Source organism: Tamandua tetradactyla, chromosome 7 (assembly GCF_023851605.1).
Source record: "Tamandua tetradactyla isolate mTamTet1 chromosome 7, mTamTet1.pri, whole genome shotgun sequence".
NCBI classification, from domain to species: domain Eukaryota; kingdom Metazoa; phylum Chordata; class Mammalia; order Pilosa; family Myrmecophagidae; genus Tamandua; species Tamandua tetradactyla.
Window position 1 is genome coordinate 17,150,769 of NC_135333.1, and position 27,074 is coordinate 17,177,842.

Here is a 27,074-nt window from a genome sequence, read left to right on the forward strand (position 1 = left end):
ATTAAAATAAAACTCATTTTGCCTTCTTTTGGAATTTGGGTTCTGATTATTACTTGGTAATGTGGATCACTGGAAAGTTTTTTCGAGCCTGCCTATCTTGGCTAGATGATACCTGATATTATACAGGCTTAGACAAATACTGATATTTTTAGCTAAGTTCCTATTAACAGGGAGAATGCAGGAATAGAGTTTAAATTGTTAAGATGAAATTTAGCTAATTAAATTTTGGGAGGATGTGTCAAGCAAGTCTGTCCAAGTGCATGGTGCCGCAGCGGGCATGTAAACGAACATGTATGCACGAGAAAAGGAGATGTCTAGTGATAGCAGTGGCAGCCAGCAGAAGGAGGAAAAGTGGAAGGAAAATCTCAGTGCTGTGGGGCATTCATTTTGAAACCATTGTCAGGATAAGTATGGATACCCCAGATTCTCATTATGCAGGGCAGGCTATCTGGCATTCCGACAGGAAGACTATTTCTTTTCATCTTAGTATACTTAATATTTTTATCTTTCTACTAACAGATTAATAGAATATTTTAATAAAAATTTGTAAACCTTGTGTCTGTTGCCCCTTATATCCAGGGTGTGGACAGATGAGCAAAACATATGAATAAATAAAGAAATAATTGGGGGGACAAAAGGTAAAATAAATTGGGTAGATGGAAAAACTAGTGGTCAATGAGAGGGAGGGGTAAGGGGTATGGTATGTATGAGTTTTTTTCTTTTTATTTCTTTTTCTGGAGTGATGCAGATGTTCTGAAAAAATGATCGTGGTGATGAATATACAGCTATGGATGATACTGTGAGCCATTGGCTGCATATCATGTATAGAATGTATGTATGAAGATATCTCAATTAAAAATTTTTTTTGTCCACCTTTGTACATTGCCTTATGTCTTTTCTGAATTCTAACACTCTTTCATGAGCCAGTGACTCTTCACTTTAATGATGATGATGATTTGTTAGGAATGACTTTACAGCAAAACCATTTTTTATTTTGCCCGAGTTTATTTCTGCTTCTATCCCGAAAGATTTTTTACCTTATTATTTTTTCTCTCCCTTTACTCCTGCCCTCTCTGCCTTTCGTCCCTTATTAAGTGTTAGTATTTTGGGGTTATAGTTTACTCATCCTGGCCAATATCCTAAATCCTACTACATTAAAAACCTTGGAATGTGCTAATGGAATGTTCCACATTACAGATCTGTGATCTTTACAATGCAGATAAGATCCAGACAAGCAGTAGAGGCATATAATTGTTTTTCACATAAAGCCCATAGACAGTAGAAGAAGGGACATAATTGTCATGAACCAATGCTGCCATCTTGGTCCCCTGAGAACCCCATGACTAGGTACCATGAAACTTCTCTACTGCATTTTAAAGTAACCAGGCTCTCTACTATTTCATGTCATTTCTGGGATGGCTTCCTCCCTGGGATATTTGGCTCGTAAATTAAAATGATGGAAAAGAAATTTTGTAGCAAAATGAAACAGATTTAGCAAATTGGAACATTTTTAAAATGTGGACCATTACCTCTTCTTTTCTCCAAAGGAGAAGTACCCAACAGAATAGAATGTGTGTGAGAGGTTGTGGTGAGTGAGGGCATTAAGAGTTGCTTTTCCTCTCTGGATTAAGTGGGATGACAAACAGATATCTTGGTATTTTAAAGCCCATTTTCTCAATTGAAAACTGAGAAATAAAAACAATGCTGAATGTGAAGGTAGCTTTTAGAGAAAATACTTCAACTTCTTATAAATTGGTGACCCCGTGTAACTACTTCCTGTGATCAGGGTGAGACTTTGAGATGGCATATTGCAGCCGTTTCAAATCTGTGATGCTGGCATTTCTCCACAGCTCTGAGGAATAAATGAAGGAAGGAGTTAAGATTCCATACTACTATAAATTTTGATTACTATAAATAATCATTCCATTTTTTTTTCTGATCAAATATGAGTATTTTTCTTTGTAGCAGTCTCATCCCAGCTGGCATTTACTTTAGTCAGCCCTCTTCACAAACATGAGTTGACCTTTCCTAAAGAAGCTTTAAGGAGAAAAAAAAAAAAAAACCACAACTATATATCCTGATTAAAAGTAGCAAATTGTGTACTTTCTCAAGAGTTAATGTGGGCAAAGCAGTGAAATGTTTATTCTAATAATTTTAAGCCTTCTTTTGCAACCCATTCTTTGTTTGTCTTCTCCATCTGTTCAGACTGGAACTGCTTAATTGAGCATTTGATAAAGCCAATGAGGAACTTCAGAAAAAGCTTCCTGTCTTTTTTTTTGTGTGTGTGTACAATTTTTGCAATTTTATTGAGATATATTACATACAACACATGCACTGCTTCCTGTCTTTTTAATGAGGGTGGGGTTTGGAGCAGAAGAGGAAAGAAAAGTCATCTGCCAGTTTGGTAAATCATTTTCAGGAAAGAAGTTTCAGCGAAGTATAAGATTTTGAACAGACAATTCAGGAAAGAAAACAAAAAACCACATATAGTCATATGCATAAATGGTTTTTATATATAGCCTTTTAATACATAATTTCATACATAGTATCTCATTTAATGTTCACAACAACCTCAAAAAGTGTGATTATTATTTTATATTTATATATGAAGGTTCAGATTTCATAAGTGGCTCACCAAGGACCTACAGCCAGTAGGAAGAAGATCCAAACCCTAGCAGAGCCTGCCTTTCCATCCACAGTGTCCTGTTGTCCCTGTGCTAAGTCCCGGGTCTGAGGACTGGGTCTGCTGCTTTTGCAGTCCCTCGTACTTTACCTTCCTTGCTCCCTGCATCTCTGGGATGAATCTCTAATTGTGGGAAATTGAGGTGTTTCAATTCCTTTGAAGTATTTTATCAAGGTAGCCCATGTCAGGCCACTTCTTTGTCTATTTGTGTGCTTGGAAACATGGCCACACCCCTGTCTATATGACATGTTTTTTTCTCCTAAATTTGTGGGATTTAAAATGTGTTAAACAGATTGTTGACGAGCATGTTTCTAAAGGAGAAAAGTACCAGCAGCAGCACCAGCTGCACAGTTTGTAGGGCCCAGCACAAAATGAAACGTGGGGTTCCTTGTTGGGAAATGAAGAATTGCAAGATGGTGACAGCAAAGCATTAAACCAAGCGGGGGTGGGGGGCCCTCCTAGCTCTGCACACAGATATGCTGCCCCCACCTCCTGCGCCCACCCAGTTCCTTTATGAGTAGCTTGGCCAAATACTTTCTTGGCATAATATAAGGTAAAGAGTTAAAGGGAAAGGAGCAAATAGTTCCAAGGCCAGTACTCTCCCTCTAACTCATGTTTTTTTAATTGGAGGGTTCTTCGTTTGCTTTTCTCCTCAAGGCCTGATAACTTTCCATTGATACAGTGCTTCCTCTGCTGCTTTGGTGGCAAATTTCAGGCTAATTTAGCTTTAAAACATCCTCTAACCGTATATTTTAAAAAACGAGCAAAATACTCTGCAGCAACTTGACATCTGGCCAAAATTTGACCACCAGCTTCTGACAACAGAAATCGTCACGATATAGGATTGTATTAGAGGGGATGAGGGGAGAGGGACCGATCATGGCACCTGTCACATCTTGGTCTGAGCCGCAGCGTGCAGCCCAGTTCCTGAGGGAGCAGCCCCCAGGATGAGTCACCCTCCCGGCCTGGGAGAGGACGGCGCCTCCTGGTCTGTGTCGTCCTGGGATTAGATCTGAACCACAGATCATGTCATCCTTTGCTGTGGCCTTGTCCCTCCTCTGTCTGGCTTTTGATGAACTGAAGACTTGGGTCTGAGCCGTAATGGAGACTTGTAGTAGAGGGAAGCATGTTAGCTTTAAGAAGATTATTATAATTATCCCCGAGGCACTGAAGTGGTGTTCCATTTGCATTTCAGACGCTAAAATCAGAGGGCAGGTCCATAAGAGGTTAATTCTGTGAGTGAGTCCTTAATAATAGAGCACCAAAACTAGCTTCTTTATGCCTTAGGCTGGGTTTGCAGTCAGAAGATGCAAAATAAGCTAAGATTAAAGCTTCTCAAGTGACTCTTAAGCAGGCCTCATGCTCTTTTATTTGCAAATGACCTCTCCCCTCCATCTGTGAGGACCTTCTGGGCTCCTGCACCCTAGAATCCTTTGCAGTGGCTCCTGTGGTTCTGTATGGACAGGAAGACAGATTGTTATCTCCTACAAGTCACTGCAAAACATGAAACACAGTCCAGCTTCCACATTCTGGCAGCTCGAGCTCTTCACTCAGAATCTAGATAAAGGCTAGTTATTGATAATTATAAATGCATTCATCATAAAGCATCCTTCCAAATTTCATCATTTCCTCAAATACTTTTAGTGAACACAGCCTAAGGAGCCCTAATGCATCCTTTTCAGCCCTCAGGAGCAGACAAGAGACTGCAGCATCATTTGTTAAAATGTAGTTGCATGTTGATTATGTATAAAGATGGACTTGATGCAAATATGGGGAAGAAATGTATACCTCATGGAAGTAAACCTGATGGATCATTTCTTTTTAAATTTATACAGTCTGTGATCAAGTGGTGGGGTAGAAATCTAAGAGACATTAGCCACATGATGGGCTAAAACAGCTTTGGGATAACCTGCAAGTATTATTTGTCTATCGTTTCCCAAGACAGATTCAGTACATTTTAAACACATCACTGCATCCCTCTTGAAATATTTTAGTATTTGCTAGGTTTGAAAGTTTTTTAAAGCAACAGAAATGATTTATCTTCCATTTCCGATTCTTCTTTTGGATGTGTGTGAGTAATGTCCAGGGCTGTCAGGACGAAGAAGCAAACTTCCTGGACAGAAGAAGTCTTCACGGTATCGTGTGCTATGGCTCAGTTCAGCAGACAGAACCACTGCTAATGACATTCTTGTTGCTACTTTGCTAAGAACTTTATAAAAATTATCTCAGTTTTTACAGAAACACTTTGAGGTAGATACTGTTAACATACCTATTTTACAGAAGGAAGATACTGAGACTCAGAGAGGTTAATTCACAGCCCAAGGTCAGGATACTGATAAATGAGCTGTGTACAGTCCTGCTTCTGTGTCTAAAACCAATATGTTTGGGCGGGCCACGGTGGCTCAGCGGGCAAGAATGCTCGCCTCCCATGCCAGAGGACCTGGGTTTGATTCCCGGTGCCTGCCCCTGTTTGAAAAAAACAAAAAACAAACCAATGCGTTTGACCACTGTGCTGGGGTTTGTAGAACTGGTTGACTACCTGGAATAGTAAATCACGTTCAGCTCACATGTCCACTACAATCAAATCTTGGCTTCTGCCTTGGATATTGTTCTTGGCAAGAAACAGTGCTATGATTGATTTGTGATATCTGTAGTAGGCAGATCCAGTAGTCCAGTTCAGGGGAATAATAAAAACAAAGTCGCCATACCCATATTAAATGACTCTCAAACTATCCTTGAGGGACTCCTGTGTAGCTCACATGCCGTTCACATTTTTATTGCACAACCCATGTTTTATTTCTAACCTATCAATAGGCAACATGCTAATACAAAGTAGGCAGATTCGTATTTCAGAAACAATGTTCATTTTCCATTAATTCTACTTCTGGATTTCTTTTCATCCTCAGTATAAAACTTTGGAATAGGGCCCACACATAGAATAATACTTGAGAGCATCTGAGAATTATTTTTCTCTTGCATTTATCGCTCTCTGTGAGCCTTGTCAATAATTCCAAGTACTTTGTGATTTCTCTGCTTACAAAATACATTGTTAGGTATCATTGTAGTTGGAGAAATCAAAACAGAGCAAGCAAATGGTGGTTTGAAGTACCTGTTATATTAACAAGTAAGTCAGATTCCTGTAATTCTTCATATTTTTAGTGGAAGATTTGAACAGACATCACCTCTTTCATAATGAAGTTTTGCTCTTTCATTTTAGTGCTTAGATTGGAGTTTGCCCCATGAGAAATCACCAAGCAGACTTAATTTTGTTTATTCCTTCTTCCAAGACAGCATATTTATTCTCTGCCAAAATTTTCCAAAGAATGAAATGAATTTCAACCAGGGTTGTAGGATCTGAAAAGGTGAAAGCTAACACATAAGTTGCTTTGTCTCACTGACTTCAGTTATTTCTCTTCTAGAAGGAAAATAACTATATATTGATATTTCAGAATTAAAAGTAGCCCATATTACTACCTGCTATTCTTTCTTGTTACTGTCATATACAAAACTTCTATTTTCTTTGTGCATGGCTTTCTTCTCATATTCAAAACAGCTGGCTAAATATAGGTAACCAAAAAGTTCTGTGCCAGACTCAGCATTATCCTGACCTAATGTGGTCTAAGTCACAAGAACAAGTCTGGGGGAATATTAGTAGCTCCTTATGGAGAAGACAAAACAGGGGGCACTAGATAGGACAATGGATTAAAACGCTAATGAACAGAATGTTGGGTCAGGGTTTACCTCCTCTGTGACCAGGCCAAATTACCAAATTTCTCTTGACCTCAGTTTCCCTGGTAGTACAATAGAGATGTTGGACCAATCTTTAAATTCCTGACATGTTTAAGAGTTCTAGCATGCCAGGACCACTCTGATGTCTACTCTATCAGGAGGGAAACCAGCCCTGCTGTTTTACTCTCTGCATCTTGGGGCCTTTGGGGAGTTACTTCCCTTGAGCCCCCCTGAAGACAATGTCTGAGCACTGTCAGCTCTTCTCCAGGAAGCAGCTTTAGCTCCTTGGAATTGTCAGGAATGCCATTTGGTAACCCCTGTGGGTTCCTTGTGTGTTTCATTGAAGCAAGATTCAGATTCTTTAATATCTACTTAACACACTATTTATAAGCTTCATAAGCTTTCTTCTGATGGGGAGAGGGAAGAATTTGGTTCTCTTGAGCTGTTTACGTCTGTCAACTTTTGGGGGAAATCCTTCAGTAACTTCAAGTCATCTTTGCATCCACCTAGAGTTAATAAGAGCATGTGGGTAAACTGGGCCAAGAATAAACTAAGATTACAGTGACCCACATGATGTTTTAAGAAAACAGAAAGCCAGAGCAAGTAACAAGGCCATTATGCCTACTCCATTTTTGCATTTATTCTCAAGCAAAGAACATTTTTCAAACTGACCAAAACCAACTTGATGTTCCATAATTATGTTTAGTAGATATTGGTAGCCTCTGATAGTTCAGGATATTGAGGGTTATAGGTTTCGTTCCATTTTGTGTTATGATGAAAATAAGCCTTAAACTGATTTCCACCATATTTACAAAGATGTGTTAGCAAGCTGGCCGCAAACAGTTATGCAGTCTGTTTTGGAAACTTGAAGATCCAACTCCTGTCTTTTTAGGCCTACAACAGCACCATGTAGCACCTGCATGCTAATAGGATACACTATTGGTGTATAACTAGATGTGGTTATGTGCTAATAATGTGATTCAGATAATTCAGATAGTCTTCTGGTCAAAGTCAGGCAAAACATCCCCCTCAAATTTTTTTTGCTGTTTCAGCCCTGGGAAATTACCAAAAGACCTGCTGAGTTCTCACCCTCTCACCCCACACCTAGAATAAACAGAAGACGCGAAGGAGAAAAGCATCTTCTCAACTGTGTTGTTTCCTTCCTCTCTCAAATCATAATTACCTAAGTCCTAGTTGCCTTGGCAGTTCTGAGATCTTCAAATAACAATTTTTATTGTATTTTATATGATCTTTCTGGTGGTTCTTAAAGAGAGCATTGGTCTGCCGTAAGCTATGCTACCTTTTCCTGAAGCAGATGTCTCATTTTAAGATTTCTGAGACTCTTTAGAATCCATTAGCTTATTTGATGTTCGTGACAATTCTGGCACAGTAGGGGATTTCCAAGATCTTGCTTCAGCTGAGGCCAACATTTGTTCTGATTGATCATTTCCTGTGCCAGACCAAGTTGTTATATGAAAGACTCTAATCAGAAGGTCACATGCCAGAGGCAGTTATTACAGTAGCTTTTGCTAGCTTTTTTACTGTTCAACAGAAGAGGCTCAGTTGATTTGAATATGAAAGTTGAAATGATTTTTCTTTTGGTGAAAATGGTTATGTTCAAATATGTGAATTGGCTAGAACTATCAAGCAGGTGCTCCTCCTCTTATAAAAACAGTGTGTAAGAACCCAGCATGCCCAGTTACCCCAAGGTTTAGAACTCTGAATTCTTCATTGTTCATATCCATACAGAAAAGAGCATAAGAGACATCCAGAAAATGTGGAATGTCCATGTAATTGGAGTTCCAGAAGAGGGGACTATAGAATGAAGCAGAAGCAATGTTTTCTGAAAATGACAAAAGACATCAAACTGTGGATTCAGAGAAAATCAAAGCTAGGCACTATATAGTGAAACTACTAGAAACAAAAAACAGAGAGAAAAGTTCATGAAAGTTGCCAGAATTTTTCAAAGTTCCCACTATAAGATTAGCAGCTCACTTTTCGACAGAAATATAGAAAGCTTGACTGTACTGGAATGCCATATTAAAATGTTGAAAGAGTGTAACTGTCAACCTAAAATTTTATACCCAGCACAAATATGTTCAAAAGTTGCTGTGAATAAACATATTTCTGGACAGACAAAAACTGAACAAATTCATCAGTATACCACTGAAAAAAAGATACTAAAAGGATGTTCATGGTGAAAATGATCCTAGAAATTTAGGAAGGAATGGAGAATGACAGGGAAAATATGAAAGTAAGTTGAAGTACATTAAAAATATAAAATAGGCATATGATAAACCTAATCTAGAAAAAGTTAATTATATAATCTGAATAAGAGGTTTATGAGTATTCACTATACAATTCTTCCAAGTTTTCTTTATTTTTGAAAAATTTCAGAATAAAATGTTGAGAAAAATATGGTCAAATATAAATCAATATTGATCATTCAAATCAATAAAAATGATGTCTTGTGCAATCTGAAATATGTAGAGTTAAATGTATGATGAAAATAATACAAAAAGTAGAAGAGAGGTAAATGAAGTTAAAGCATCATAATGTCATAGCAACATCTGGGAGTGGTAAAAGTTCTAATTTTATTAGACTATATAAATCGAGGACACATGTAATTTCTATGGTACTGGTAAAATAATACATAGAGGGGAAAATAGAATGAAAAAATGCTTGATTTCTCCAAAAGGAAGCAAGACAGGATAGTAGAGAGAGCATAAAGTAGGTAGACCAATAGAAAATAATTGTAAGATGGTGGATGTAAACCCAACACTATCAGTGATTTGATTAAATAGATGTTGACTAAATGCTCCAATTAAAAGATGGTTGCCAGACTGTATTAAAAAAGCGATAAAGTCTAACTATATACTGTTTATAAGGAATACACCTTAAATATAAGACACAGAGAAGTTGAAAATTAAAGAATGGAAAAAAGATACACCTTGTAAACGCAAACCAAAATAAGCTCATTTTAGTTCTAATATCAAGGAAGGAAGACTAATGAAGGAAGCATCGGTAACTATAAAGATATTTTGTAATAATAAAAGAGTCAATCCCCTAGGAAAATATAAAAACTCTAAATTTGCATACAACTAACAACATAGCTCCAAACGTATAAAACAAATTGACAAAATTTGAAGGAGAAATAAATTCACAGTGATAGTGGGTGGCTCTAACACACCTTTCTCAAGAATTGATAGAGAAAGCAAAGCAAAATCAATAAGAATGTAGAAGAGCTGAACAAGCTTATTAATTCGTTCTACCTGGTTGACCTTTATGGACCACTGTCCTCAACAATGATACACGACCGTTCTTTTCCAAGAATACCTTTGAATTTACCAAAATTGACCATATGCTGGCTCAAAAGGCAAGTCTCAATAAATTTCAAAGGACTGCAGTCATTGAGTATGTTTGAGCTAGAAATCAATGACAAAAAATAAACAGAGAAGACATAAATGTTTGGAAATTAAGCAGTCCACTTATAAATAACCCACAGGTTAAAGAATATGTTTCAGAGGAAATTAGACAATATTTTGAAATTAAATTATAACAGGAAATTTATATATAAAGTGCTGACTAACCAGTCAGCCCTGAAATGTGTGTCCTGATGAAAGCACTTCAAATTTTAACTACCCCTAGAGTTTAAATTAATACCTATGCACACATATATTTCACTATGTATGCCAAAGTACTGTATTTTTAAAAATTATTATAGCAGCATATAAATATAAAAAATTTCCCATTTAACCATTTTCCAGTGAACGATTCAGTGGTATTAACTACACTTACAATGTTGTGCTACCGTCATCACCATCCATTATGAAGGACCATATTTTAAAGTAAATAACAGACAATTTAAGTAGGGAGATAATTATAGTAATGCCAGGTTTTAGATGAGACTTTCAATTATTAAATAAAAAACAACACTTAGGAGAAATTACTTTAAAGACATACTTATTCTATCATATTATCCTCCATCTCAAAAAATAATGCAACTGCATATTTAATTCCCAGGTGACTTTTCAACATTCAGACATCACTTATTATCCATCAATTTGCCGTCTTCTTCCATTTCCTGGTGTCTCTCTCTCCATTCCTGGGAGCAGAGGGGAAGGAGGTGAGAGGATGAGAACCTGCTCTGCCATACTTTATATTCTAATACTTTCGATCTAATTGCTTTAGTGTGATCAGAGAAGCTGGAAATTGAATCAGAGATCTCAGGGGCCACCCAAATGATGAGTCAGCCTGGATGTGAAGCCAACAGTGACAGTGGTTGGCTCCATGGGCTTAATTAGAAGCTGGTGGAATATTATCATTTACTCTACCAGAAAATCCTTCGCTTGAGAGGCAACTGGGTTAAGGAAGGACATGCTGAAAACAGAATTTGTGAACTATAACCGAAAGCTGTCTGTCCACAGCAACCACCAGAAAAAGCGAGGAGTGGGAGAAAGTGCAGCAGTTTGGCAGTCTTCTCACAGAGCTTGTGCAGCGGCAAGGGGATAATTTCTTGGAAGCTATATCCGATGGCACTCAGTCATGGATACTGGGCTTGCTTCCTGAAAAGTTCAAATCCGTGTGGACTGTCAAGTTTTCTTCCTCTCATAATACAGTCATTAATATTTTACTTTCTTTTAGCCTGGAACTTCCTAATGATTTAATAGCTACACTCACAGTGGCTTGTGAGAAAGCTGGTCTTGACCGACTGCCTCTTGGTTCTGTCCCGCTGTGGTACAGTGTCTGAGATGCCCTGAGTAGAAAAAGCACCAGCAGGCAGAGTTCACTACATTTCCCCCATGCCTGTCCTTTGCCTACCCTGCACTTCTTTTACTGCCTTCTTCCTTTTGCATCCCCTATTAAATGAGGCTGAAGAACGGGTGATAAGTAGAAGCAGATGTGAAGTTCTGTTTGTGTGTGTGTGAGAAGGGGAGAGGAAAATTAGCAGGTGTTCTTTAAGGAAAGTAGAAGCAGTTACATCCATAAGGCAGCAGGTTGCCAGACTAGTCTTACCACTGCAAGAGGAACTTGGATTGCATCTCTGTACCGGTTTTCATCTCTCCCAAATCTCTTTTATTGCAGTGCTGCAAGTGGTTCATGTTACTTTTCTTCAAAGAGAAAGGTGTGTGAAAGCCCAAACTCAGGAGGTTTCTTAGTCATTGTCCTCGGTGACCCATATTAAAAATGTGAGAAGTAGGATAATAGCTGTATGTGTGTGTAGTTTCTTTCCCTGGAGGGTTCACACACTTTATAAATATAATCTAGATTAATACAGCATCATTGGAGTATGCAGAGTCAATAAACTCAGCCCAGTTAAACTAAGTGCTTTAGCTGGGGCTGCATGGTGAGTGGAGAGGTAAAGGCAGAAAAAATCCTACTGCTTCTCTAGTTTTCCTGTAATATCTCATAGTGGAAAGGTAGAGATGATCTGATTTTAGTTTTCTAGAACTGATACACTTGGCTTAATTGCTGGGGACACACGGGTTTGGGACATTAACCCATAGATCAATAGGTAACTGCTTACACAAGTAATAATTTGACCCAAAAAGTTTCTACTCACAGATTTTTTACACCTTTACTTAAGAGTAATTTAAGGAGGCCATGGAGGAAACCATATTTTTTGGAAAAAGTCCAGCAGCACATGTTGCTTTCAGATTAGCTAAATGATATGCTGGGGCTGATGGGATATAAAAGTAGGCAGAAGTCTTGTTTTATTTAATTGGTTTTTGTCTGTGGCATTCTGGCTGATAGGTCTGATGTCCCGTAAAGTGCTGAAGCAACAATCGATGCAAAGATAAATAGTGTGGAATGGAAGAAGGATCTTTTTTTTTTCCCCCTAAAAGGGAAATTCTGCCTCCTTGAAGATTTTGCTGAGGCTTGGCCTGAGTGGGAGCATTATTTTCCTCCTTGTCCTCTGACTTTCTGATGCAAGCTTTGTTTTGGGCTGGTTACTGTACTTCATCAATCAGAATAAACACTCCCGGCTCTTGCTAAAAACATTGGGAGGTTGTAGGACTCCTGGGTCTTAGACTTCCGTTTTCTAGGTCCTGGAGTAGGCATTCAGTGGCATTCTTTCCTGTTCTGAAATTCCTTTGGGTGAAAGCTGTTGACCTGCCTTAGAGAAGTGAACATTTTGGACCTTTCCCAGGATCCTGATTTCACTCCTGTGAGCTTGACCCACTGAGTCCTGGGAGTGACAGCTGACCAGTCTTCAGTGTTAGAAAATGATGATTTGATTACAAGAAATATTGACCATAGCCCACACTCAATTCCCAAGTAAGACTCATTTACCATAAGTAACCCTCACATTTGAAGGTTGAGTTCTTTAACGCACATTGTTTTCCAAGTTAGAAAAAATATGGAACTTTGTTCTACCGTAAAAACAAAACAAAAAAAACAACACTAGGTAACCCAAACAATAGGTTGAAAACTGGGTACGTTGTAAGTAACGTATTAGTAACATCTGGTGTAATAACTGTTAACATGCTGAGTGCCTGAAGCAAATTGGCATGTTTTTCTTCTACTTTTGCCAATAAGTTGTCAAAACTGACTTAGAGTTCCTTCCAAACTCTCAGAAGAATATCCCAGACAAGGGAACTTATATAGCCCTCCACTTTACTAGGTAAAAAGTCTGGCTCATGGCCAAGGTGAGAAGTCATGCTGAATTACAGGAGGAATTCCAAAGAGTTGGGCAGGAGCCTCTTGAAGGCAAGATGCTAAATACGAATGTGGTGAATTAATTGATTTGTATCTTCCATGAGAGGCAGGGTGAGAAGAGGTGAAATTCATTTCTTCAATGGGTTCTGCTCCTCTCTTTAATGAGTGAGTGAGCAGCCTCTCTAGAGCTGCCTCTTTTGCTGCTTCCATCACTTGATGACCAAAGAGGCTCTTAACACTCAGCATAGAACTCGGTGATGTCTTATGCTCAAAGAAGGAAGGTGGGCAACAAGGTAATTTATACAGGTATTCCTAGGGAAAGATCCATGGAGGCCAAGTAGTGGGGAGCAGTTGGGCAATGCCTGATAGTTAAAACAGAGACCAGTCATTGCACATGTATGATGTGCCAGGCCCTTTTGGATGCTCTATCTTAGATATCCTGGTGATCTGATGAGGGCAGTACCATTATGATTCCCATCTCAACAGATACAATTGGAATTTAGAGAACTTTAGTAATTTACCTGAGGTAGTATAGTGTAAGGTTTGAGAGTGAGGACTCTGAAACCAGAACACCTGGGTGCAAAGCTCGATCTTGAGAAAATCACTTCACCTCTTTGTGTTTCCTCATCTGCAGAATAAGCATAGTAATATTTACTTCACAAGGTTGTAATGAGGATTAAATAATTCGATGTATATAACACCCTTTGAACTGGGCCGGGCATGTATAAGTCCTATTTAAGTATTTGTTGTTGTTGCCTTTTGTTTTTAGCAGTGCTGAGAGATGTGAACCTCGATTAATTTGATAACTTATTGCTATATGGCTTTATAAAAGCAAGTGGAATAAACTTTTTCTTTCTCTTACAACTAAAAAAGAGATGATAATCCTGCCTCAGCATGCATAGATAGCATGGAAATTAGTTTTTCTACAGAGCATTTTTTTAAATGGAAGGTAATAGCTGCACTGGGCTAGTAAAAATTTACGTCAGAAGTAGACTTTGTGGCCTGAAGTATACACAATTGCATTTCTGCTAAGACTAGCCACACATTTAGAGGCATAAGGCAGTCTGAAATAATTCTGTTCCATTATCAGCATGCAGACGGAGAAGTATTGAGCCTTTTGCTAAATTTGGCTCAGCTGTACTTCTGTCTTTAGAACCAGGCAATTGCTTCATCATGCACACATTGTGCTGCCCTGATATTTTGGTGACTACTGCAGTGTCGCACATTCATAGGATGCCAGCTGTACGTCTTTATGATTCCCTGAGAATTTGGCCATTGGTCAACATACAAAGCAGTGAAGGCAGCGTCCACTTCAGATGAGACAAACACCAGACCCGTAGTTGAGGTGGACAGGTCACTAGATTCTGCTTTTCCAATAAGGAGGGAGGTTTGTCTGTTTTATAACCGTGGATACAAAAGGTTATTACAGCAGGATTTCTTCTAACTAGTGATGTAAAATGTAATGGATAAGTAAATAAAGGGTTTATACTTCCTTCCATCTTTTCGAGAATGAGGTGGAATTGAGAAGGTGTTGTGTTTAAAAAGAGGAAGCAAGGACTGTCCTGAAACACCGTGACGGGTTTACTTTGTACTCTGCAAGCTCAATGGAGATAAAGACTAGGTGGGTCTTATTCACCGCTACATGACCAGCACCCATAGGCACTTCATACACATTTGTTGAATGAATGAATGTTTGAATGGTTAAGCTTATAGACATTACCTGGTGTGCCGGTGTGCATCTATTGTGACCCCCAGGAAAGCCATGTTCTTTAATTCTCATTCAGTATTGCTGGGTGGAATCCTTCTATCTGCTTCCTTGGGTATGTGACCCACCCAATTGTGGGTGGGACCCTTTGATTAGGTGGTTTCCATGGAGATGTGTCTCCACCCATTCAAGGTGGGGTTGTTGACTGGAATCCTTTGAGAGGGAACCATTTTGGAAAAACCTTTAGAACCACAAGAGCCATCAGAACTGGAAGAGCCCCAGGGAGGCTGTTAAAGAGGAAGGTAGCAGACCTTATGATCCCTCCCAGCTGAACATCATCGGCCTTCTTGAACCAAGGTATCTTTCCCTGGATGCCTTAGATCGGATGCTCTGATAGCCTTGCCTTATTTTGGACATTTTCATGGCCTCAGACCTGTAAACTTGCAAGTTGATAAATTCCATTTTGAAAAAGCCTTTCTGTTTCTGTTATATTGCATCCTGGCAGCTAGCAAACCAGAACACTTGTGTATGAAGACAGTGTCTCTAAGTAAGGGAAGATGAGTAAAATGGCAGGAGATTGAAGAACCAAAGGTATGAGGTGGAACCAACACAGGAACTCTTTGCTTTTCATGACAGGGATGATGCTGAAAAATTTTCTATGTTAATTGGTGAAATTTTTATGGTGAACTCTTTTATAACCTGTATGTATATTTTCCTAATTTGTCTTTTTAAAAATCTAGATTTTCATGTATCAAATTTCCTCAAGTGAGTATGCCTAATTAACATACGCTTTTCATATTTATTTGGCCGTGTATAATATGAGTTAAAATTCCAATATTTCTATAAAGTGCTAAGATTTCCGTTGTTCATTTCGGGTGTTGCCGAACACCCTGTAGATACCACATGCCAAGTGAGTTTTTAAGGTATTAGCATTTCCCAAATTTAGCATTTATATTCTTGAAAGCACTTCCTTTTTCCCACACAGATCTAACCTTAGAGGTATTTGACCTTTTATTTAAAAAAATATATGTTTGATGTTCTGACTATTTTCCACAAAAGAGCTCTGTTCTCAAATGCATTCTATGGAGAGAATTCCTCAGTTCTTTTGAGAAGGATAAAAATCCTCTCTTAAGTCTGCCAGACTAAAGATCAAGGACATCACAGCCCTATGTAGTCTGAAGAGTTCAGACTGATCATTGTCCATGAAAAAAAGCTTGATGATGATGGGGTAGTTTTAAACCACTGGATGGACCACTGGATTTGGAGCTAGGTCTTGAGTTTCACTCTTGGCTTTGCCACGGGATGGCTGTCTTGCCTTAAAAAGGTGGAACACTTGGCCTCTTCTCCTGTAAGGATCTGGAAGCTTTTTCTCTGGCCAGTCCAGCTATACTGTGGAATTTGCTGTAGCAGGGCTCCAACTGAGACTACCCAGGGGTGTTGGTCAGAGCCATTATCTGAGGGCTCACTGAAAATTCTATGCTCTTCTCCCAATTTAGTGGCCTGGTACAGCCAGAGCAAGGGCTTCCTGAGGAAAGATGACCCTGGTCCTGCTTGGGTCATCTTGGGGCTACTTAATAAAATATCTACTCCAGATTCTAAGGGCTGCCATTTCTGTCTCTGCTGACTGTTTGAGCAGGGCAGGTGAGGACAGGTAAGGGCAGGGCCAGGAAATCGGTGTTTCAGCTGAAGAAGAGAGGAGGCTGCACTCTGTTTTTATTTGGGAAACCTTTTGCCTACGCATCACTCACACCCCTCATCTGGGAGCAAATGGCTTCATTCTGAGGCTCCTCTAACCCTTCCCTTCCATCCTTCCATATACTCTCCTTTCTCTTCCTTTATGACTGGCTCCCTCTGTTCTTTCTCCTCCTCCTCTTCTCAATTCAAGTAGTATCTGTAGTCGGGGATAGCCCCATCTGATAATGTGGCTTCGAAAACAGGGTGCATTCAAGACCATCACAGGCTCTCACAATGCCTGACCCCTTCAAGTAGGGACGGGGTTTCAGTCTTCTCACTAGCAGTCTTGGGATCCGTATTTGTGGACAATTGTTTTTGAAGATGAAAGGGATTCTATACAAGGCGTTATGTACAACCATCCTTGCCTGATATGAGGCACCTCCATCCTTACTGGTGAACTTTCTTTTCTAAATAACATGTTTTTAAAAAATTGTCAAATAGAAATACGAATAAAATGTGTAGGCTTGTTGACCCAGCACATCAAGAAACAGATTTCTTTTTAACCATCACTGCAATGTGTTTTCAGAATACACACGATTCGAATAACCCTAGGTTTTATGTAGATTAAGAATTTTCCTGCTTTTGGTATTTCCCGCAGGGAGATTCACTAGTAGTTAGGTATAATTCTTTTAGAGTTTTTTTTTTCATTATTTGTATCTTCGGTATCTGTTCAACCTTCTTTCTTGCATATGGATACATATATGTTTGCATAAAATGTGTCATTAGTGCTTTAGCTACTTGGATTTTCCTTTCCTTTTTTTTTTTTTCTTTCTTTCTTACCCATTCCCTGGAATAATATCTTCCTGTAATGGGGAATAACAAAACTACTCTTCTCTCTTGGGCAGTGAGGCCTAGTCTCTTATGTCCCCCAAGATAACCTGAGTCACATACAAAAATGTGGTTTGGAGTGAGGAGAGAGGAAGACAGCATCAGTGTCCCACTGCCAAGGAATTTTGTTCATTTAACTGAAATCTCTTTCCTTTACTTGACCCATCTTAAATCCTTCTGAGAGCTCTGTAAACTACCCAAATTCCTCCAAAAAAAATCTTCATTTTATCACCATTTATATGATTCCCTGTTTGTCTTATAAACCAGAATATATCCTTAAAGCTGTCTTCTTCCTTATTCTGTATTATAGTCTTGTCTTTATATGTGAGTTGATTTGTTTTTCCCAAATCAGTGGATGAATCTTAGGTACCATTTTGTTATTCTACTTATTTTGTGTCCTCTAACTGTGTGTTAGAGATGGGAAGTGTCCATGGGGTCATCTGAATCTGAAACTTTGGTGAAAAGTTTTTAAACAGTACAACTCCCATTTCAAGTGAAATCTTACAAGATACCCCAAGATATAAAGCAGATAAAAGCAGAAAAACTGTGGTTGAAGGTGGTGGGAGAGTAGGTGGTGGGCCAGCAGAGCTCGAAACACTCTGATGTCCTTACCCTTCTCAGGGGACTCCACAAAACCTAGTTTAAAAACCTCTGATTTCTGCCAGAGACGAGAACTGAGACACCTGGAGATAAAATTCAGTGGCCCAGCATTTTGGAGATGGAGGAAGAATCAATTGTCATTGCCTTGAAGATTGGACATCATTAGAGGTACAAATGTGTAAAGGTTACTGGCAGTTAAGTGTCAAACAGACCAGAAGAACCTCAATGCTTCACATCCATAGGGTTGCAGGTTGGGTTTTCTGGAAGCGGATATTGAGATGGAGTTGGGTAAATGGGATGTTTATTAGAGATTAACACCTGTAGAAATGAGGGCGAGGAAGCAGGATTATCTAGAGGAAAAAGTCAAATTGCAATATGGACCCAAGCCTTAGCCAACACCACAAGGAGGCTCTGGAGCATAAACGGCCCATAATAGTCTCCTGCATTGGGCCTTCATATCCCTGCCTCCGTCAGTCATTGGATGTGGCCCCCACCGCCCGAGGAAGGACATGCTCTTGAGAACAGTGGTTTTCTGCAACTGAAGCCCCTCCTGAAGGAGCTGACAGCTGGAGGCTGGCTGCCCACCATCAGGGCAATGAGTCTACCTTGAAGGAAGATCTAAAAGGCACCTCTCTGTGTCCACTCCACGTGGCTGCCAGGAGTTCTAGTGGTCACGAGAGAGATGGTGAAGAACAGGGTGCTGGCTTTCCCAGAGATGTCCCAGGCCATCCTCATTTTATGGGTGGGGGTTACAGCTCCACAGCTAAATGTCATGCATGGTAAGCAAATGTTTTGACAGACAGACCAGTCCTTCAGATGGATTCTCCACTGTATTTTCAAGATGGAATCCGTATGGAGATCTTTCATTTCCGTCCCTATTTTACCAACTTCAGTGACCGTTTTCACATGTTGGCACTTAACATAGTATAGTGAAATAAGCAGCAGATTGGTATGCAGAAGCTTTGGGTCTAGATCTGGCCAAGCAGTTATTAGCTATTTGACCAAGAACAAATTAACTTCTCTTAATTGTACATGGGTTAATTGATACCAGTTAAAGCACTTGGAAAACTGTAAAACAGTATTTAAGATGTTCCTTAGATGGTTCCTCAGGGTTTTTCAGGCCCTCTTCCTTCACCACTCCATTTTATTCATTCATTCAATTACTCGTGTGAGTGATTCCTAACTTTTAATCTGTAACTCCTCGAAAAATTTTTTAAGCCAAGTACATGGGAGGCTTTGTTTTCTGCTAATTATTTTGGTGTTGCTTCTTTAGGAGAGCTATTATAAGCTGTGAATTATTTAAAATTTTTCTATATATGATGTATATCATGTATATAAAACAGTGTGTGAAATATAGGTAGATGATCAGTTTAAACACAAATGTCATGTGTCAACCACCCAGGGTAATGCTTTATGATATATTTAGTCATTTAATTAATGCACATTTATTGAGTGCCTACTCTGTATTCAGAACTTGGGGACATATAATGATGGTTGAGAGATCATCTAGTCTACAAAAAAAGGTTCATCATCATTTAATAGGAAAGAGAGAAAGACTGGCCAATAAGTAATTGCAATGAATAAAGGAGCTGGTAATGAGAAGTGCAAACAAGATGTAGTGGAACCATTTCCTTTCTCTGGGGGAGTTAGAGAGGCTTCAGGAGCATGCAACTTTTGGCCTGGGTTTGAGGGACTGGTTGGCCTGGGAAAGAAGAGTATTCTAATCAAAGAGAACAGGAGGTACAGCCCTGGAGCTACAAAACATTTTGGAAGTTTTAGAAGATGGCAAGTCATTCCTTCCCATAACTCTCCTGGTTCCCGTCTTATCATTTTGACCATTCATTCTCAGTTTTTGTTCTTCCCCATTCCAGTAATGTGATATCCCCTCAGGTGTTCCATTAGAATCTCTTCTCATTCCATCCCACATTTCATTCATTTCTCTGCCCACTCAACACAGATGAGAAATAAGTAAGAGCCCATTCTTTCTCTCTATGGTGGTCTTCAGAAACTTGGCCTGCATCAGAATCATCTGTGGAGCTTGTTAAAATGCAATCAGAATCTTTAGAGTAGGGCCCAGGAATCTACATTTTTAACACGCTGTCACCAGGTATTTCTAATGCAATGACTGGGACCACATTTGGAGAAACCCAAGTGATGGGATTTGTCATAAAGAGAGGGGCGGGTTGTAGGGAACGCGCTGGAATCGGCAGGGTTGGCCTTGTGCTGTTCACTGTCTTGTGCTACCCCCTCTGACTTGCCTTGTCTGCGTGTCTCCAACATCTGTCTTCCTGCCTTCAGCTCCTCTTTTGCTGTTCTTTCTTCCTTCTTGTATGTCTGTACCTGTCCCTGGGCTTTAGAAAGCCCCGTTTGTGTGCCTCATGGCGCTGCTCTGTGCCACTCTTCTCTTGGGGATAGTCTGTGCCTTGGCTCAGTCTGTGGCATGGCCTGAGCTGCAGCGCGTGCAAACAATGCAGCATGACTTACAAAGTAGACAGTCACACTGAAAGCCCCGGCCTTGCCTCTCTACCCTCCTCCTTTGGGTGTTTAAAGCCAAGGCCTGCATGATCAGAGATGGTGCTGATACTTTTGAAGGCAGAGGGCTCTGTGTGTCAGATTTGCACTGCCATTACCAAGAGCATTTGAATAGTTTCAAGACATGTCTTGAAACTAGACATTTTCACTCAGAAAATGAAATGTACATGTGTAGATATATTAGTCTCGTGGGAACTCATGCCTGCATCTGTTTGTCTGCAAGTGCTTACTTCCAGAGTCACACACACGTACAGAACCCTGGTTCCATCAGCTTGTCTGCACACACATGACTTAACATGTATATGAACGTATAATTAAAGATTTAAAACACTTGATCTTGATAGTCTGCTTTGCAGCTGCTGTGCTCAGAAAATTCCTAAGCTACTGTGGGTTAATGGGAGTTAGAGCAAGTGTTTCTCTCTCTGCTGGTCTCTTTGAGTAAAGCTCCCTTTTTTTTTCCCTCTCTCTCTCTCCTTCTCTCTTCCCCTCCCTGCCTGCCTGCCTGCCTCTGCCTGCCTCCCTCCCTACCTCCCTCCCTTTCTCTCTCTCTCTCTCTGAGATAGCAGACGAGAGAGAAACTGGTGCGGCTTCCTGTGAGCAGCGTGCTTGCATGTGTGTGTTGGCAGGACTCTGTGAGCTCCCCTTCCATGGAGGCGATGCGGTGTTCCTGGAGGGAAATGCGATGTTGGAGCAGGGACTGAGCTGGCCTGCGAAGGTGGCTGGGAGTTCAGTGGGGCCAGGATTGTGGTTTAGCCAAAGGCTGGAATCACAGCAATGTTTCCCCAGGGTCTGCACTGAGAATTCCCAGACCCCCATGGATTTTAGAATTTCCATGCCTTTTCTCTTCCACCTTCGCACTATCTTACTTTCTCCTGAGATGGCCCCAGATCTGCAAGACACATTTGAGAGGAGCTATTTTTTAGCAGACGTGAAGAAATGGATCCTGCACTTGATTATTTAGCCATGATTTATCAATGATGATGGATTGGAAAGCAGTGTAAGTAGCACAATTATATATGTTCCTATTTTTAGATGGTTTGTCTTACTGACTTCTTTTTACTGTTACTTTTGAGAAAAGTTAAAATGAAATATAGAAAGTATTCCAAAGAAGTTAACAGAGTCCAGATTGAGCTTTTTTTTTTTTTCCTTATTCACTGGCTGAATACATACAGCTCTATCAGAAGAGACACAAACTACTGACATACAATCTACAAACATCCCCAGGAGGATGAGGCTAAAACTGGAAATAAATGAATTAGGTTTTTGAACTGAAAATCATTGCTACAATCAGGCTTATTCAAAGGTTGCTAAAATATTTGGCACTGGCTTGTTTGGAATCAAAGACAGAATTTAAAAATGTGTTCTATTCTCAGGATCATAAACATTAAGTTAGACTATAGCATTTAGAGCAGGTTATTTTGGGCTTCATAAATGTGTTTTTTTGTTTTTACTAATATTACATATTGGCTATGTTTTTCTTCCATTTCAGCTTTTCTTGAGACAGAATGCCTTCCCATTCTAGGGTATAAGGGCTGGTTGCCCTAAGGTTGCAGAACATGAGTGAGTTGAGAGCTAGTTATTGCTAGTCTATGCCAGTTCTAGGGGTTTCCATCTTCCTGTGCTACAACTTGATATAAGCAATTAAATTCTCAAAGATACAGGGAAACAAAACAAAACAAGTAACTGAAGACCAAAAGATCGGTTCATTGCACAAGAGAGAGGGACACCTACCTAAAAGACTAAAACTGGAGTTGAAAAATATAATTAGCCCTTTCTTTGAAATTTGAAATGACACTAATTTTGTATAAAGAAAGCGCAACTTTAGTTATTATTTTTTTAAACTTAAAAGCAGTATCTTAAATGAGACTTTTAAGCGCATAAATCATTTAGGTAAGACATCAAAGTAGATTGCTGATATTTTTAGTGGCCAGTTACAACTTTTTCTTTTAGAGCCTATATAACAGTGTTAACACAAATATGCCTGGCTTCTTAAAACTTGCTTAGATTTGAAAGTAGGATTTTGGACAATTACACTGTAATGAAATTTTCTTTACTGTCTTTGCCTTTTCTCTATCACACGTATACCGCAGGCAGGGTTATTGCCCCTCCCACTTGCCCCCTCCCCCTCCTCCCCCAACCCCTTCCTTCCCTCTGAGTCTTGGAGTTTCATGAAAGACCCTTCTAAAGATTCTCTTTTAATACACGCCCTGCCCAACCTTGGACAGAGAGAGTACTGTACTGCAGCACACAGGCTGCCAATTTTGGAATTGAATGAGCTCAGTTGATTCCTGAATATTAAATCAGTTCTGTGAGCAATTGAATGAGATCATATCTTACAAACCTGACCTAAGGCACTCCTGACTTTGATTGGCATTGAACATCAAGTGCTGTGGCACTGAGCACCTGAGGGGCCAACCTAGAACCAATTAAACCTCCAAACTCATCCTGGATTCCTGCTGACCAAATATACCTAGGGCCACGCCTTTTAAAATATGTCCTTTGTTATCAAGGGAAATGTGAGACAGAAAACACATGTTGGCTGTGTCACGTGAGTGCCTCTCTGCACATGAAGTGGTTATATGACAAGGGGAAATGCTTTCCGTCTTGCACCGTTTTGTTTTGGTTTCTTGTTGATGTGGATTCTGTCAGACTCGCGCATCTGGAAGAGGTTTTAAGGGGAGTGCAAAACCTGGAGCAAAGCATGCAGGGAAAAGGAAAATCATTTTTAAAAAAAGCAAAGTCAGACTTGAAGGGGAATAATTTTATTGCCCAAATTCCAGTTCCCATTCTTGTTTGTTTTTTTGTTCTCCCTTAAAGCATGTACCGATTGCAGCCTTCCTGGGTTAGTGGGGATAAAGATTCTTTCATGCTGCTTTTGGATTTTGAGCCAAGGAGGATGATCTCTCCAAAAGACCAAAGAACAACCAGTAACAATCTCTCAAGTTCCTGCTCACTTTAGCAGCGCTAACAACCCCCTTTCCCTGCTCTTCTCTCCCCTAGACCAAGCTTCTCTTTGCCTGTGAAATGTCCCCTGGTGGACAGTGCCAAGTCCCCCAGGAATCTCGTGTGTGTCCTATTAAGGCAAAAAGATGAGCTGCTGAGGACAGGGTTTTCATGGAGGGTGCAGCGTGCTTCTTAGTGGTGAGTGAAGAAAGGGGCCAGATATGCTGATACCTGCAGTCTTTGAGAGGTAGCTGATTGGCATCAGTAAAACTGCTGAGCAATAAAAATTAAAAAAAAAAAAAAAAAGTGAAGTCAGTAAAATGCTGGAAGAAATGTGAGAGAAAGAAGAGAGAAACAGGGCGGTGTCTGAAGAGTTTCAAGCAAAGTTCTGTTAAGTGTCCAGAAGGTCTGAACTGATAACACCAGATAGTTCAGATAAGTCTTAAACTGATCAATACCTTTCAGATGGAATGAAGTTTTCATTTTGGCCTGATGTTCTGCAGAAGAGCTTTGCTCAAGATAGATGCCAGTTCTCCCACTTTGCTCAGCAATCTCTCTACGTTAGTATGTTCTCTTTCTGAACATCCACCTTCCTTAGCAACTGGTTATGTTCTGAAAAGTTGGGAGTCTGAGAATTGTTCTAAAACAACGCTGGTCTTCAGATCAGTAATCCTGAGGAAAAGTACGTCCATCGGGGTCACCCTCACTTTTCTTATTAGACTTGTCATCATGGATCCAATTTTTACCCTTTATCTGTACTCATCAGCCTGTTTTACATCTGCCAAGATTCTCCTCTCCTTAAACTCTATTCTTCCCCACCTTAATCTGCATTGCAGAGAACTCTAAAATCCTCATGAGTTTTTTTGCAGAGGCGATGATATGCTCACACAGTGCACCTGTTCTTGGTCTCATCTTCCCTTCTATTTTGTTGAAGAGGAGGCAGGGGAGAAAACCACCTTCAGTAAACTTGGAGGAAAAAGATATGTGAAAAGTGACTCAACAAGTTTTTCTGATTGGAGAAAGGATTTGCCTTCTTTCGTAGATAGTTTTTCTTTGTTTTTTTTTTCTTTCCTCTGGGAGTCAATGGAACTGCTATTAGGTAACATCTGAATTGAGCAAAATCTATAGTCATGATCTGTATTTAGACTATTGACCAGTATATTACTTAACTTTCCAAGCTTCTATTTTTCCATCAATGAAATGGGAGCCAAGCTTACCTCATCAGGTGTGGCGAAAATTAAGTGAGATAATGTACCATGCCTAACACGGTGCCTGGGCATATCCTGGTTATTGATCCTGTCTTCATGTTCTCCTGTCAACAGTGGGCCTGTCGGAGACCTTCAGCAGATGCTCTAGATCCCAAGTGATGGGGGACCTGGGAGACAGGGGAGACAGTGTGAACAAGTGAAGAGAGTGCTGGAGAAAGAATCAGGACCTGGGAGTTTTAGTCACCACCTGAGAAAATGACCACCCTTCTTTCATGCTCCAGCAATGCTGAAGTGCTTCCCTTTCCCTAAACATGTTACTCCATCACACTCCCGCACCTTAACTCATGCTCTTCCCTTGGCATGACATGTCTTCTTCCTCTTCTTCTCTTGGCTAACTCCTTTGTTCTTTGAAACCTCCCCTGAATCCCTGAGCCTGGGTCAGGGCCCCCCTCTGTTTTTCTGTAGCACCAGCATCTCTCAGTCCTGGGATCCACCATGGGAAACATCACGACATGCCTCTCTCATTAGACTAGCATTACCTTGAGAATGACACCTCCATCTTTAAGATCTGTGTGTCTGCACTTGGCCTCAAGACCAGGCCTTGCTCAATAAATGTTTACTGAGTGGATGAGTGAATGAATGAATGAATGAATGAATGAATCCCTGTCTCCATTATAGGTCTTGAATGAAGAGAAAACAAAATAATGCATGTGAATGGTCTTGATGACTAGAGTGGTGTGTAGTTGTCTTCAGTTTTAAGTCAGTATGAGGTAAATTGTACTTTTAATACCAATAATTTTATTTCGTTCCTTGGATATAGAAGTCATCATTTTTGGTGAAACAAAGTAACATTCTCTTTTGTACTATTCTTGCAATGCAGGCTGATTCTTTGTCAGAGAAGCAGGACAGGTTTTGTGTGGGCCAGAGGCTCTGATGTTTGAAACTCTGTGAGCAGCAAACTTTTCATTCCAAATTTAGAGATAAGACTCTGAAAGCCAGTGCCCCTGGGAGGAATCAATCGCTTTGTAACTTAACTTCACCTGAGACATGAGTGAGTGATTTTACATCTCTGCCTAACAGCATCGAGAATGGGAAATGAGTTTCTAAAAGAAGAGGTGGGGAGAGAGAAAAAGAGGGTTCTGAGCACAAGGTACATGCTGCCAACTTCACTGGTCTCACCATGGAGGCTGAGTCAAGGAATGAGCAAGGACTTTCGAGTCTGAAAAACTCAAAAGTTGGAAAGTGTGAGGATTCCAGCCTCTCATTTGAGTCTCACTGCTTTTCCTGAGCCCTCTCACTGGAGGAATATTTAGATTCTATTCTGCTTCTCTTAGCAGTTTCTCTTCATCGTTGTGACTATACATGACTAAGGAGAATGATACTGAATTATTCTTCCTCTCTGGAAGCCAGATCTGAATTGAACCTTTTTTTTCCTTTTCTTCAGAATGGCTTAGGATTCCTTTAGCAGTGCTTGAACCCTGTCCATGATGAAACAAGCTCTTCTTTGACATGTGGTCTGTGGAATGTTTTTCCTTCAGAAGAAGTTCTTTGCAGAAAAAAAAAATAACAGGAATGGTCAGTTCCAATGCCTAGTCCTTATGCAAATCCACAAAATGGCCCAGAGGATGACATAAGATCATATACATGAACATTCTTTGTTCATAGAAAACTCTGTAGGAATATATATATATCTCTGATGTGTGTGTATAAAACTCTACTGCAGCTGCCTCACCATTAGAATGAATACACTGTGGATCCATTATTCACCTCTTCAGGTCCAGCTCTGGAGTTTGCATATGCTCGTTTTTCATCTTCCTTTGACCCTTGGTTGTCTGCACAAATGAGCCACCTGCTGTAACTTGGTGTGAGATGGAGATGTGGGGTGAAGTAATGAGCCCACAAGGCCTTTCTGTGCCTATTGGCTGCTCTAAAGGGAAATTGAGGAATACTGCAAAGCCACAAATTTGAGATGTCACTTCATAAATATGTAAGCTCCTTGCTTAGGTAATAAGCTCCTTGACAGCCAAAACTGTCATTTGCACATTCTCTGCAGCTGCACACAAAAGTTCCAGTTGCCTAAATATCCCTGGATACTGGGAACTAAAAGCTAGAGAGTCAGGAGGGGGTGCTGGGCGGATCGTGCTGTTGTTCTCCACTTGGGTTGCCTCTGGTCTTACTTACCCCACCATCAGGAGGCGTTTTCCCTTGGTATTTTAGTGAGTAATTGTAGGGAAAGATTTTGCAGGATGGCACTTGGGATAAGAAAAGGGTTGAATGAAGAGGACATATATAAATTGGGGACATGAGAAATAGTTGTCAACTTTAGCTTTGGGGAACAATGACTAAGTCTGAACAAAAATTCCAATCTCTGTTGTATTAAATTCCTACAGGAGTTCAGTGAAAATCTAATCAGTTTATTATAAGACTAAAAAATAGTCCTTCAGACCAAAGT

General features: G+C 40.0%; 1 protein-coding gene across 3 annotated transcripts in view; it reads left to right on the forward strand.

Moving 5' to 3' along the window:
• The window catches only part of KIF26B (kinesin family member 26B), a 539,881-nt gene that overhangs the window by 335,340 nt on the left and 177,467 nt on the right, over positions 1–27,074 (forward strand). Inside the window, exon 1 of one of the 3 annotated variants that reach the window (XM_077168524.1) lies at positions 21,050–21,468. The exons of the other annotated variants lie outside the window; for them this stretch is intronic. Coding sequence (XP_077024639.1) covers positions 21,446–21,468 — 23 coding nt within the window. The 5' untranslated portion in view covers positions 21,050–21,445. Of the gene's footprint in view, positions 1–21,049; positions 21,469–27,074 lie in introns of those variants that run through there. 3 annotated transcript variants of the gene reach the window in all.